This window comes from Mercurialis annua, linkage group LG1-X (genome assembly GCF_937616625.2).
Source record: "Mercurialis annua linkage group LG1-X, ddMerAnnu1.2, whole genome shotgun sequence".
In the NCBI taxonomy this organism is placed as follows: Eukaryota; Viridiplantae; Streptophyta; class Magnoliopsida; order Malpighiales; family Euphorbiaceae; genus Mercurialis; species Mercurialis annua.
Genome location: NC_065570.1, coordinates 12,305,461 through 12,320,499, shown reverse-complemented (window position 1 = coordinate 12,320,499; position 15,039 = coordinate 12,305,461). Strand labels below are relative to the sequence as shown.

General features: G+C 30.7%; 1 protein-coding gene across 1 annotated transcript; it reads left to right on the top strand.

Moving 5' to 3' along the window:
* Positions 1-880: 880 nt before the first annotated feature.
* Positions 881-8,868, top strand: LOC126677928 (subtilisin-like protease SBT5.3). Its single transcript, XM_050372746.1, has 10 exons — positions 881-994; positions 1,153-1,268; positions 4,265-4,362; positions 4,726-4,890; positions 5,061-5,683; positions 5,841-5,938; positions 6,148-6,390; positions 6,821-6,932; positions 7,006-7,219; positions 7,668-8,868. Exons 1-10 carry the CDS (start codon positions 908-910, stop codon positions 8,213-8,215), a joined length of 2,304 nt encoding a protein of 767 aa, XP_050228703.1. The 5' UTR covers positions 881-907; the 3' UTR covers positions 8,216-8,868.
* The last annotated feature ends 6,171 nt before the right edge of the window (positions 8,869-15,039 follow it).

Here is a 15,039-nt window from a genome sequence, read left to right as displayed (position 1 = left end):
ATTATTACCTGGTCGGTGTGATTATTTGCCTAGTTTAATAAAAATAGTCGTTACCTATGGCACAAGAATCTGGTTATTAATTATAAAAGCAATTGCCATAGTAGCGCGAAAAAGGGTGTGTTGTTGAAGAGTAGCACAAGGGATAATATAATAATATGCAGTTTTCTCAATTAAAAATTTAAACAGCAGACCCTTCAAGTCATTGAAAACTTCTTAAGTTTCATTGATTGGACCTTTCCATGTATGGAAATAACTTTGAAGCTTTCATTTGAATATTTTACCAAATTCAGGTGAATATTTCCTCTCTAATTTGTTTTCGCTTGACAGGGTCATAATTGGACGAGAGCTTTGTAGAATGTAGTAATCAATTTGTTTCTTGTATTTATGGATTACATTAAATTTAAAAGACAAACTTCCAATTTTTAAAGCGCGGGTGGTAAGACTCTCTTCTAATTTAAATGAGGTTACGAGTTCAAATCGTATTCAAGATAAGAGCTTCGTATTCCGGATGGGAGCTATCCGACTCGACTGAGAATTAGTTTGGATGTAAAAGAACTAGACACGTTGTCTCATAGTTGAAATTCGTCCTCTATACCTCATACACTTTGACCCAAAAAAATAATCTTTCAACAAGGGTATTTTTAAATTTTAGAAGACGTAATAACTTTGATATCATATCGAGAGTGAGAGTATCTATTGTTCAAATTAAATTCGTTTTAGAAGTTTAGATAGAGCTATCAAATGCTGACTTATTGTATAATTTTTTAAATTTGCCTCTAGATCTGTTCATAGCATTGACTTGTTCATAAAGAGAACATGTGTAAACTGTCTGGACATAAATATATATAATTATCATACCAAATATCTATACTTCATTGAGTTTCTCTAGCTGCGGAAAATAAAAACTATGAAGATCTTTAATTCTTTCTGTTCTCTGTTATTTCTGTTCTCTGTTCTTTCTTCTTTGCAGAGTCCAATTCATGCTGCCAAAAAGGCAAGAAAATACTATAACTTGTCTTTAATTCCTTTTATATATGCAAATAAATATGTGTGAAATGGTCCATATGTATAATTTCAAGAAAATAATTGGAACTTGTCTATTCTTTCTGTTATCTTTTTACTGATTATTATGTGTTATTTATTTTTGTACAGTCTTATGTTGTCTACTTGGGGCGGAGTTCGGATCGTGTATCGGAACTTTCTTCGACATTGGATAAAAATGGAACTCCTCACTCTTATTATGAATTGTTGGGCTCTTGCATGAAAAGGTGATTACATTTTCTTGCTTAATCTCTTATTATGACCTCCTGACTCTTATTATGAAGTGTTCCATATGGAAAAATTATTTCTTGCGGTATTACACTTGAAAGGGTATTGAACTATTTGAAAACTGCAAAATGGGTATTGAACTATTGTTTTGTTATAAATTGAGTATTAAAGTTAGCGGAAACATTCAAATAGTGTATACTTTCAGCCACGTGTTTTCACTGATTGGACGAAAAATGGCTGGGAGTTCTAATTTTATAATGTTTTGTTAATTTTAGTATCCATTTTGTTCTAAAAAAATATTTAATGTCTATTATGTAGTTTAGTGCTCTTTCAAGTCTAATATTCTTATTTCTTGCTTTGAGATCTGCCTATAAGCATCTTTGATGTGGAGTGGTAGTAATCTTTGACAAGTCATAACTTTTGAATGAGTTGGAGTTATATGGTGCATAATATATCAAATCGAACAAAACCCAACTTTTTGGTTACTTTTCTTGCTGTTTAAGTTGCATCTCATTAATTTATAGCATTCTGCTTATTTGTTTTCGATTCATTATTTATTTATTATATCCATTATCATTCGAGTTACTATTTAGATCCTAAAATATGTCTTATTTTGTTATTTTAATTATTAACAACTTATATTTTAAAGGATTAATTTTATATTAAATCGCCATATTTGTCATATTTTTCATTTTTATCACGACCTTCAAAATTGTTATATAAAACCATTATCTTCTAAAAGGAATTTAAATCTATCCCAAGTTTATATCTGGCGAATGTCATATGAAAATTAATAGATTTATTCTTTTTATCACATATAAAAAGAAATATGTAAAAGTAGTGATTTTATATGTAGTTAACTCTTCCAACAATTTTTTGCCAAGTTATTTTTCGATAGCTTAATCAGCGAAAATTCGCCGAATTTTAAAACGGTGATAAATTAAAAAAATGAAAAAATGATGATTTTATATAATAATTTTTAAAGGTAGTGAGAAAAAAAATAGTGTAAAGATGATTATTTAATATTAAATTAACTCTGTTTTAAATTATATTTCATTTTTTTAATGCGGCTGTTTCACTCTTGGGTAAGTGATTGGGAACCACAAAATTTTCGGATCATTTTACTTTGTTCATGGAGCTTTGAATTTAAAATTAAACTTTAATTTCAATTAATTAATGTGATATTTATTAGTAATTGGTTAGCATATTTATTATGGCCACGTGTCACACAATAAATGGATGGTTCATAATCCTACGTGGCGAATTAGATTCATACAAATATTTCTCCTACGACACACATATTGAGTTTATCTTTTGTTCCTTATGTGTGTAAATGTAAGAGGAAATATAAATTAATCTATCAGGTACTAGGTTTAACTACTAAAAACCTCCCCATATTTAAACTCTTTTTTAATTACACCATAAAATCTCCAATTTTATCCTAATTATATTTGTGTTTTAATTGTACCTCAAATTGAAATTTCATATGATTTTATTATTTTAAGGATGAGAATATTCAAAACAATTCAATAAAAAGGTAATTTCATATTTTTTCAATTTTAAAAATACAAAAAAAATACTTTATTTTTAAAAACATTCAAATAAGTCTTAATTAAATGAAAAATTAAATTGATATAATTAATTAATTTTTTAAATTTTATTGAAAAAATAAATAAATTAAAATCCAAAATTTTATAAAAACCGCTTCCGACCCCACCACTGGCACCACATTCTGATTCACGAATCTACCGCAGCCCACTGCAGCTCCTTCTCTGATATGGAAATTAAAGGAGCTGCTCTCCTTTCCCGGTCTGGAAAAAGAGCGAGCGACTCCTTCTGCAGATTTGAGAAGGAAGCAATCTGGAAAAAGAGTGAGTAGATCCTTCTCCTAGAGAAGGAGCTGCTCGGAGAAGGAGCGGGCTGCTCGGAGAAGGAGCGGGCAGCTCCTTCTTTCGGAGAATGAGCTGTTCGTATAAGGAGCTTCTCCTTGAGCAGCATTTTCTTCATAGAAGAAGGAGCTCCTTCACCAGAGAAGGAGCTGCTCCATCGGAGACTCAAAAACAACTCCTTTTCCAGTTGGCCGCAGCGGTTTTGAAAATTTGAAGTGTTTTTTTTTAAAAAAAAAATAGAAGTTGTATTAATAAAAATTTTGTTTTTTTTCATATTAACGGTTTTTAATTTTAAAAAGTTATTAATAATTAATATAAGTTAAATAAAAAATTATTATTATTTGTTGAATTATATGAGGAAGAAGGCTTTTGTTACTATTAATAATACTAATGTCTAATTAGAATATAGGTTAAAAATGAAGAATTATTTTAAAAAAATCTAAGTGAAAGAGGTCAATTTAATCTTTTGGTGTACAATTAAAACACAAACATACAATCAAGGTAAAATTGGAGATTTTTCTACGTCATGGTGCAATTAAAAAAAGTTCAAAGGTGGAGGCGGGTTTTTGAACAAGACCCGAAATTATAACATATTTTCATAAATACCATAATTTTTAAACTCTATTAGCCTTATCGAGCATTTTTATTTTCAAATATTTCTTAGCCTAGTTTGGAAATGATGTAGTTCAATGTAAATAAATCATGTACAGTAAATTTTATATGCATAAACGTATAACATTTTACCACGTCATCTCTAAATGATAATGGGCGAAAAAATAATGAATCAAAATGGTAAAATTTAAAAATCGTGGTATATTTTACAAACGAGCTATAGTAAGGCTAGATTAATTCATTTTGTCGATATAATAATAAGGTATAATTTGACAAAAATAATCAAATACTCAATGCCACATAAGCATAATTTTGAATGAATTAAAAAAATCTTCCAGTTGAAATGCAATTAAAGTTAATTTATTAAAATCAACTAATTAAAATTTAATGATCAAAACGAAATAATTCAAAGTTTAGTAACTCGCATAATAAATTATCGATCGGTCAATCTCTGGGTATATGTTGATATTGTATTACTCTATCAAAACATGAAGCAAGGAGAAGGCAAAGGAAGCAATATTCTATTCTTACACAAATTATATCAATGGCTTTGCTGCAACACTAGAAGATGACGAAGTTGATGAAATCTCAAGTACGAACTTTTTGCTTATACTCATCTATGGATTATCTATAAAAATCTGTTTGTTTCAAATAAATTTCACAATTTTTATAATATTTAATTGAATTTCTACAAAATATATGTTTGGTTCAAACAAATTTTCACAATTTAAATTTGTATTTACATTTGAAATATAGTTTTCAATTTATTTTATTTTATTTCATTTAAAATTAAATTTATATTTAAAATTCGGAAAACCAAACAAAAAATTTCATTTTTATATGATTTTCAAATAAATTTCATTTAGAAATAAAATGGAACGAATTCTAAACTAGAATTCATCCAAACAGACTCTAAATCTATACAAATTATTAACACTTTATGTTGTAAATTCAGAGCGCCCAGAAGTTGTATCAGTATTTCCTAATGAAGTTAATGAGCTGCATACTACAAGGTCATGGGAGTTTCTTGGACTAGAAAGAAACAGCCAAATCCCACCTGAATCTCCATGGCATAAGGCCAGATTCGGTGAAGATGTCATTATTGCAAATCTCGACACCGGTAATCTACATTAATACACATATTATAATATACCAATCATAAGCGGAAAATACCAAAGATATAAATCGTTTAATCGATAAAAATAAAATATATTATTGTCTCTTAACTTATTTTTATGATGAATTATTTCATGACTCGAGCAAACTCAAATAAAGTACCACATGTATTAGGAGTGTGGCCGGAGTCCGAAAGCTTCAATGACGAAGGCATGGGGCCGATCCCATCGAAGTGGAAAGGAGGGTGTGATACAAATGATGGAGTTAAATGCAACAGAAAATTGATTGGTGCAAGGTACTTCAACAAGGGCTTTGAAGCTGGTACAGGCATTCGCCTTAATTCAACCTTCAACACAGCTCGGGACATAGATGGTCACGGCACTCACACCCTAGCAACAGCCGGGGGAGGCTTTGTGTCGGGTGCAAACCTATTCGGCTCAGCCAACGGAACTGCAAAAGGAGGTTCACCTCATGCTCGCGTTGCCTCATATAAAGTCTGCTGGCCAGGTTGCTATGATGCTGATATCTTGGCTGCTTTTGATGCTGCTATTCATGACGGTGTTGATATTTTGTCGATTTCACTTGGAAGTCGTCCTCGAGATTATTTCAATCATGGCATTTCGGTTGGATCATTTCATGCTGTTAAAAATGGGATTCTTGTTGTTTGCTCTGCTGGAAACTCTGGCCCTTTTATTACTGCTTCAAATGTAGCACCTTGGATTCTTACTGTTGCGGCTAGTACAATTGATCGTGCTTTTCCTTCGGATGTCACTCTTGGAAACAATAAAACATTTAAGGTTTGCGTTTCAGTTCTATATATAGCTACTTAATTCATATTTTAGCTTATCAGAATAAGCATTCAGAGTTTTTTTTTTCGTAAAAATTTGGAGTCGAGAAATCAGGAATTGCACCCAAGCATTTCAACTAGGTTGACACGCTTTCTCATTCTTTCAGGGTTTCAGTTTCAATACCAATAGCTTGCCTGCTAAGAAATTTTATCCCTTGGTTTACTCTGCGGATGCTAAGGCCGTCAACGTCTCTGCAAGCCGTGCGTAAGAATACCAATCCTTACTCGTATAGGAATTTTTTCTACAAATCTCAAAGATATATTGCACGGAAATGGAAAATATTGTTTAAAAGAATAGGTTATAAATATAAAATTTCAGACTTTTAGAAGTGACAGAAACATAGCAATTCAACGTGCAATGTATGTTCCGTATAAATTAGGAAAAATTCTTATCAAGATTGTAAATTTTTGCAGACGATACTGTATCTCTGGATCACTTGAACCAACCAAGGTAAAAGGAAAAATTGTGTACTGTGAAGAAGGTCTAGTCCCTAGTGTTGAGAAAAGCTTGGAGGTAGCGAATGCTGGTGGCGCCGCGATGATCCTAGCCAATCAGTTCTCTTCTGAGACAATCATTCCTGATCCACACTTTCTTCCCACTTCAGTAGTCTCTGCAAATGATGGTTTTTCCATTTTAGCTTATCTCTATAACACAAAGTAAGTTCTTTACTCCGGACGTTCAATCAATAATTACTCTACTTTACATTACAAATTTGACTTAACCATTCAAAAATGTTTTAACTTTTAAACTTTTTTTGTTTATAGTGAAGATTTGCAAAACCGTCAATTTAGTTCATTTTTGAATTTGTTGTTTCGATTGTAGCCATTTGTTCATATTAGAGTCTAAAAAGCTCAAATACGCCCTTCATAGTGTTCTAATTTGTCTTTTACTATAAAGAATTCCATAAAAGCAAGTTTGAATATTTTTCACTCCAATTTAAAAAATGATTACAATTAAAACTGAAAATGAAAAATTTGCTAATATTAAAGATTTTGAAAGTTTTTACCATAAATAAAAAAAGTCAAAAAATAGCATTTTTCAATAATTAAGCCTATTATTGAATTCCGAATTTTGATTTATTTTCAGGTCAGCAATAGCTTATATAAGTGGTGGCACAGAAGTTGGAGAAGTGGCTGCACCTCTCATGGCTTCATTTTCATCTCCGGGGCCAAATGCCATCACACCAGAGATTCTCAAGGTGCATACTTTTACTAAAGCTCTGTTCTTAAAAATAAATGGTGAACAAAAAATCTCTAATATTATAATTTTAGCCGGATATAACCGCACCTGGAGTCGACATTTTGGCTGCTTGGACCGGAGCTTTAGGACCGTCTTCTCAACCCATAGACAAAAGAAAAGTTGAGTTCAATATTATTTCAGGAACTTCAATGTCATGTCCCCATGTTTCTGGAGTTGCGGGTCTTCTCAAGACTCTGCATCCTGATTGGAGTCCTGCTGCTATTAGATCTGCCATCATGACCACAGGTAATTTATTAAACTCTTTGGAGAACACATAAATTTCATAAAATTACATTGATTATTACTTAAATTAAAATTCTATGAATTTTCTTTATTTGTGGGCTAATATATCAGAAAAATAAGTTTAAGAACTAAATTATGTATTAATTTTATCGGTTAGATTCTTCATTTTTATCATCTGATGTTTTTTATCGGTTAGATTCTTCATTTTTGTCATTTGATGTTTTTTATCGGTTAGATTGTTCATTTTTGTAATTTGATGTTTTGATATAATTATATGGACTAACAAAATTGACGGACTAGACAGTTAAAATGGCTGAAATTAAAAAATTTGGTTAGATTTGCACCTCAAAAAGATTTAGATATTTTAATATTTTTATTTTTACCTTTTTATCGAGTTGTTTTTATAGTTTTTTTTTTACAATTCTTACATGACATCTTTACGATTCTACAGCAAAAACAAGAAGTAATATCAGACAACCAATGTACACTGATTCATTTGAGATGGCAAGCCCCTTAAACTATGGTTCAGGACATATCTGGCCAAGCCGAGCAATGGATCCCGGTTTGGTTTATGATTTAAACTACAAAGATTACTTGAATTTTCTATGCTCCATTGGCTATAACAAAACTCAAATCTCTGCATTTGTTGACAAGTCATTCAACTGCCCATCAGCCAACACTAGTTTATTGAACTTCAACTATCCATCAATAACCGTTCCGAATCTGTCCGGTACTGTCACATTGACCCGAACCCTAAAGAATGTAGGAACTCCGGGCGTATACACTGTCCGAATCGATGCCCCGAATGGAATATCGGTCGAGGTTGAACCGGTGAGTTTGAAGTTTGATAACGTGAAGGAAGAGAAAAGTTTTAATGTGACACTTAAAGCAAAAGAAATTAGAAGTGGCTTTTATGAGTTTGGTGGGCTGGTTTGGTCAGATGGCAAGCATAATGTAAGGAGTCCTATAGTAGTGAAGCAACGTTCTAGTAGGAGTTAAGTTATATTATTTAATTTAAGGCTAAACCCATGTAGAGGCCCTTGTACTATATCATTTTTGTTCAAAAAGCCCTTGTACTATTCTTTTATTCTTCAGGTCCCTGTACTTGACAAAATTTCGATTTTCAGGTCCTTTTAAAGGACTCGAGGAACAAAAAAATTGTAAGTAGAGGGACTGGAAAAAACTAAAAAAGGATCTGAAAATCAAAAATTATGTAAGTAGAGGGACTTGAAGAACAAAAAAATAGTACAGGGGCTTTTTGAACAAAAATAATATAGTACAAGGGCCTCTAGATAGGTTTAGCCTTAATTTAATTTGGGCCAAATGACAAAAAAAAATCAAACCTTTCATAAAAGTTTTACAAAAGTCCAAACTTTTCAATTTTATCCAATTTGTCCTTAAACGCATGAGTTTGCTTCAATTATGTCCAATTGCACATTTTCGCTTATATGGCGCTGATGTGTGGCATATGCCACATCAGCGCCACGTAGATGTCATATGAGTAAATTACATAGTTTGATATTATTGAAACGAAACTATTTGTTTCATAATAAATTTGATAAAATTGAAACGTTTGTACTTTTATGAAACTTTCATGAAACGTATTGTGTTTTTTGATTATTTGTCCATTTAATTTATATCACATTTCTTGAGACTAATTATTTTTCATTCATGAATAATAGTTCAAACGAATGGGTTTCGTTTTTAAAATAGAATTACTAGCTAAAGTTTTCTCTTCAGTTTTCTATCCTTAGCTACTATCCATTTAAGAGAATTGAACTGATAACTTTTATTGATCGAACGATATTGCAGTAGCTTAAGGCTTTTTGTAAATACCAATGTTGTTAAAACCGGACTAGATTGACCGGTCGGATGGGTTAACCGGGAACCAGTCATCTGTCCGGTCCGGTCAGCATAAAAATTCAACATCTAAAAAAAGCGAGTGGAAATCGGATCAAACCGAAAAAATCGGATTTGTTATCAAAATCCGATGACTCCGGTTTTTGAATTTGTTTTGTATTCAAAAGAGGACATGATTCATTGTGTATTTGTTTTTCCCGAGAACAGTGTACTTCACTTTATGTCAAAATACCCTAGTACCTATGCACTATAGTCTGCAACTCTCTTTTATTAAAATTGGCTTTTTTTTTATTTAAAATAATTTGACATATGAAAATAAAGTTTGTTAATAGAAAAGTTTTAAATTAAGTATTAGATTGTCTCATAAAATTAATAGTATGACTTCTTTAATTAATTTAACATATTAATTTCATTATTATATTAACTACAAATTTATATTATTATTTAGTTAAAAAGATTAAGTTTATATTAAAATTAAAAATACAGGCACGAAAAATTTAAATTTATTAATTTTTTCATTATTATTCAAAAATTCAAGTTAACTTTGGACTCATCTTAAAGTCGATTTAATTTCTCTTACGGTTTTAAAAATATTGCTCCCAACAGACATCCTCTCTTCTTCAAAAGAACGATAAGCCACTATTATTTAATAATTAATTTTATTTAATATATCATCCTTTTTCAATCAATTAAAATTATATTTTACATATATCATATTTAATTTTATTTGAATATATTATATTTTTATTTTTAAACCTTTATTATATAATTATAATTTAAAAATTATTATTTAAAAATCTTTTTTTCTTTCATAAAAATAATTATTTTATATACTCTTAAAAAGTGTTAATTTATAATTATATTTCACAAATAAAATTTAAAAAATATATTAATTTAAATATTTTATCATATCTTTTATTTAAATAATATATATTTTTAATTTAAATAATGTATATTAATTAAATTAAAAAATCCGATCCAACCCGGTTGAACCGGTCGAACCATAAATCCCCGATGAAGTCGGTTTGCTTTTCAGTCCGGTTTTAGAAACATTGGTAAATACAACTCCTACTGATAGTATAAAACAATAAAATAGTAATAATGATTGGGTTTATTATAAATTTGGTGTGAAATTTTATTACGATTTAGTTTGTGAACTTGTTAAAAAGTTACAAACTCGCTTTTTTAGCAGGTCACCATCAGGTTGTAGGTTACCAGCCTGATTTTTAACTATCAAAAAGGCAAGTTTGATTGCTATAGTTTTCAGACAGCAATACTAATAAGTTCAAAAAGAAAGAACTATTTCCAATTTAGTTTATATTTTCAAATAAAAAGGAAATAAACTTTTGAGATAGTGTAAATAACGTTGTTTCAATAATAATTAATTAAATTAGGCTTAACTAAGATAGTTTAATGAGTAATCCAACTGAGAATTCAGAATCGACTTCGCTACACAACATGCAGAGTGAAGTGCACCAACTCCTTGAATTTTTTTCATTTAAAAACAATTTTAGGTGATTCACTAGAAGAAAGATCTACTTTCGCAAATGAAGTAGGAAAACTGATAAAAGAAAGGTTAGATGCAATTGAAAGGGAAATAGAGTTAAAAAAAGATATAAGGACCAATAACTGAAAAATAAATTCTTCAACTTACAAAAAAACAATTGTTCTTTTTATTACAGATCCGGCAAGCAGCCAACATGAATAATAATAATTTGGCTCAAGACTGTAAGAAATTCTTAGATTTGATAGAAGAAGCTCCTCTGCATATAGATGGCATAACTTTTTAATGAGTTAGTCTCTACGAAAAACAATGTACAAACCAAATTATCCTCATAGAATAAAAAAGAATGTGTACCTAGGAATGATCCTTTGAGACCGTTAATTAGCCCAACGGCATATCTGAACTTAATTATGAAAAACATGCGTCTGAAAAAATAGATGAGTGAATTACTATGATTAAATTTATGGTCAAATCAGGTGGTTACACTTCTAGAGGTGTCTATGAATTATGCAATTGTGGGAATCATTAATAAGCCACACTCCAATAAAAAATAAACTGTTAAAAAAAAGTGTTTGCAAATGCAGTATTAGCTATAGTGGGAGATGCCTTAAAAAGCGAAATTTTTGGTTTCTCGTTGTCTACAGATTCATTAGAAAAAGAACAACTTTTTATGGTTTTAATGAAACTATATACAAATTTGTAGAATGTGCTATTTTTTGCTTGTGAATTTCAAAAATATTATTATATTTTAGACTTGCAGTCCAAAATTACATGTCAGAAGTATTTTTCGGTAAAATCCCAGATCCTTGACCAGAAGTAGCAAAGATTGCATTTCAACTTACTTGGCAGCCCAAAAATTACATGTTAGAATTATTTTTTGCTAAACTCTCGAATCCTTGACCAGAAGTAGTAAAGATTGCATTTCAACTTCTCCTAAATGAAGACAAAGTGGTCGATGGTTTAGGAGAAATGATATAAACTATGAGATATGCTATGAGAAAATCATGCCCTAAACTCCATGTAAGGCACGACGCAAAATGTCTTCTTTTTTTAAACAAGAGTTGTTGTTCTCAAATTGAATATGTTCCAGGTAGGTATGTATATTCTTCTAGAATAGAAGAAAAATCTAGGACAATATATTTTTTAATAAAAAAATATATTCAAAGGATATAAAAAGAGAAAAATATCCAAAAGAGATAGAGAGGAAAAGAGAAAGTCTGATAGACCAAGTAGGTTTATTAGAAAAAGAAATAACCTTAGAGAGTAAGATAGGATAGATGCATCCAAAAATATATGGTAAAGAACCTAAATGTCCTAAGGGAAAACCTTTGAGTAACTGTTCTCGTTGTTGGGTGTGTGGCCCTAAGTGTCATAAAGCTGATACTTGTCCTCAAAAGAATAAGCGAAGAGAAAATCTTATAAGAGTATTCTTTGAAAATGAGAGTCTAGCATGCGAGCCAATAGATTAAGAAGAATTTTCTAATATAAACTCTGAAATAGAACAATTTATGAAGTAGTTTTTGAATATGCAACTAATAATAACGAATCTAGTTTATGGACAACTCAATTACTCATGATGAACACTTCAGGAGCTGACATGGATGATGAGTTAGTTTTACTTGATACTACTCTGGTGCATGAAGAATCTTTTCAGTAGAAGGATCGATCTAGAAACTGTTTAGAACGAAAACTTCCTAAAGGTATACATCAATTCTATTTATAGTAAGTCTAGATTTAGCTTCAAATCAATATTAAATGTCTTATAATCTGAGTCCACATCTCAGCTTTTTAGCACAGAATTAGAAACGTTGGATGTTTCTCTAAGTACACTTACCAAAATTAGAGAAATGATCAACAAGTCTAAAGGTGAATACAAATACATCCACGTTGGTTTAGTCCAAGTGTCAGTCCTTTTGTTTAACATCCCAATGGACAGTCCTGTGATGGCAGCAGTTCTAAACAGAAAATGGAAGGAATTTGGTATTCAGACTAACCTAGCAAATGGTCCAGTTTGGTTTCAAAGGTATCCAAATTATTTGATGGCTTAACTGATAAATGTTTGAAAAATTCATTAACTTTTAGGATAAAATCCTCTAAGATGAATAGAATGCGTTCTCAGACCAAGTATTTGGCGTATCACACTATGATTGTCTTTATACTTATCAACACGACAAATTCAGAAGTGAGGAACATTTCTAAAGTAACAGAATTGTTTGAAGAAGGTTCATATAACTATAAGCGATTCAATAGGAAAGAAATAAACCTTGTAGAACTTAGTTGGCCCAAGACTTGGGTGCATACAAATTCAGTTGAATCTTCAAAATAAATAAGATCTTCTCAGATAACCCAAAGGGGAAAAGACATTATTCTGAATCTGGAAGAGCCTATGAGGAGTTTTAAAATCTCTGATCCTATTCTCTAGAGATTATTATCCACTAGGAACATGCTTAATGCTACAATATTAGACCAACTACCTAGAAGATCAGTTTCCAGTGCAGCAGAAAATAGGATAGAAATTACTAGAACATTGATAAAAGAAGAGGATGGACAATCATCTAATAATAGGAGAATTATAGGCTACAAAGAAGTAAGTCTGACTATTTATGCATATGAAGAAGAAGGCCATAAAAGTATAAGATTAATGCGACATGTAATAATATTTCACTACTAGAAAACAGTCCTTTAGCAACGGATATTTCCGTCGGTATAAGGCTAAAATCCATTGCTAAATCAATTTTCGTCGGTAAAAGGTCGAAATCCGTCCCTAAATCAAGATTTTTCTGTCGGCAATTTGCTATTTTCTAAGAGTGAGCTTGTTCGAAAAATCCAAATAATTTATCATCGTTCAATGCCTTTTGTATAAATATGGAATATGACATCACCTATTCCATTGGCATCACAAAAGATCTTTAGCCAGGAAAAATTCAATTTGAGCACTTATATTTCACTAACATTCAAATTTTCAGGTTATTATGATTATTGTCTACATGCATTAATTGACACAGAAGCAACAATCAATAGTGCTAGACCTAATGTATTATAATGATGGTTGAAACCATTGGCCGAACCTATTGTTTTATGCATGACAGGAGGTTAGGTGAACCTAGTAACACATTATGCTCAAAAGTTTCATGTGTATCATAAATGAAAAAAAAATCATTATTGATATGATTTTAGCATTTTTTTTTTGAACTAGATGCGGATATCATTTTAGGAAATGCTTTCCTAAAAGGGTAAAAAGAAAATTGTCCGTTTGTGCAAGATGATGTATTTATTTCAATTGTAGGTGTCAAAATCACAACTCTTGCGAGTCCACAATTGAAATTCAAATTTGGTTTTTATCCAGCGAAAATTTCAGAGTTGTGTAGATCTATACCTTGTGAGCCAGCATACAGAGTGCGAGCACAATGTAGTGAGTCATGGATTGATTGTTTATTTGGATAAAAAATTCTAATGATACCAATTGGCATGAGAATTTGTGTCAAACACAAAATGTAATAGAAAAACTTATTTTAAGAAGCATACAGCTTGGAGGAAACAAATAGGATAAGTTTCTAAACAAATTAACTGATAACTTTAGTGAAGACCATTTTAGTTATGAGTTTTAATTGGTATAAAATTTAAACTACAACTGAAAAATCCTCATACTATCATCAGATCAAAAAATATAACTTATTCTGAAGAAATGATAGAGGAAATTGGTAAACAGAATCCTGATTTGCTCGAAAAATGCTTGATTAGAAATAGTGAAAGTCCACATTCTAGTCCAACTTTTATTGTAATTATTCATGCCGAACAAGTGCATGGAAAATCACAAATGTATATAGACTATCGTCAGGTAAACCAAATGACCAAAGATGATGGCTATAAGATTCTACAGCCGGAGATGTAATTGACAGGTTAAGTCTTAAAAAACCGTCATTTTTTTCTAAATTTGATTTATAGAGCAGTTATTGGCAAGAAAAAATGAAGGAAGACTTTATACCATTAACAGCATTCAATGCTCCTCAAGGAATGTATTAATGATTAGTATTGTCTTTCGGTTTGAAAAATGCTTCAGACATATTTTAACCCAAAATGGATAATGCTTTTTAGGCATTAAAGAAATTTTATGTGGTCTCTATAGACGATGTGTTAGTTTATAGCAATAATGAAGCTGAACACATGAGTCACCTTGAACAAGTGACTGATATTGTTTAAAAGGAAGGAATGATTCTACCTGAAAGAAAGATAGAATGGTTTAAGGAAAAGATAAAATTTCTAGGGATAGAAATAGCAAAAGGAAAAATATGGCTACAAAGTCATATCTCTGAAAAAATTATCAATTTTCCTAATGAATTGGAAGATAGGAAGATTTAGTGGTCTGGTTAACTATATAAGACAATTCGTGAAAGATTTGTCCAAATACTTAGAAAGGATATTTAGGGAATCTTCAAATAAAACTTCTTAGTATTGAAAT

Excerpts from the sequence above, each read along its gene's own strand:
- LOC126677928 (XM_050372746.1), top strand. The coding sequence starts at position 908 with ATGAAGATCTTTAATTCTTTCTGTTCTCTGTTATTTCTGTTCTCTGTT. Across the intron at positions 995-1,152 it reads CAATTCATGCTGCCAAAAAG|TCTTATGTTGTCTACTTGGG; the intron begins GCAAGAAAATAC and ends ATTTTTGTACAG. Across the intron at positions 6,933-7,005 it reads TCACACCAGAGATTCTCAAG|CCGGATATAACCGCACCTGG; the intron begins GTGCATACTTTT and ends TTATAATTTTAG.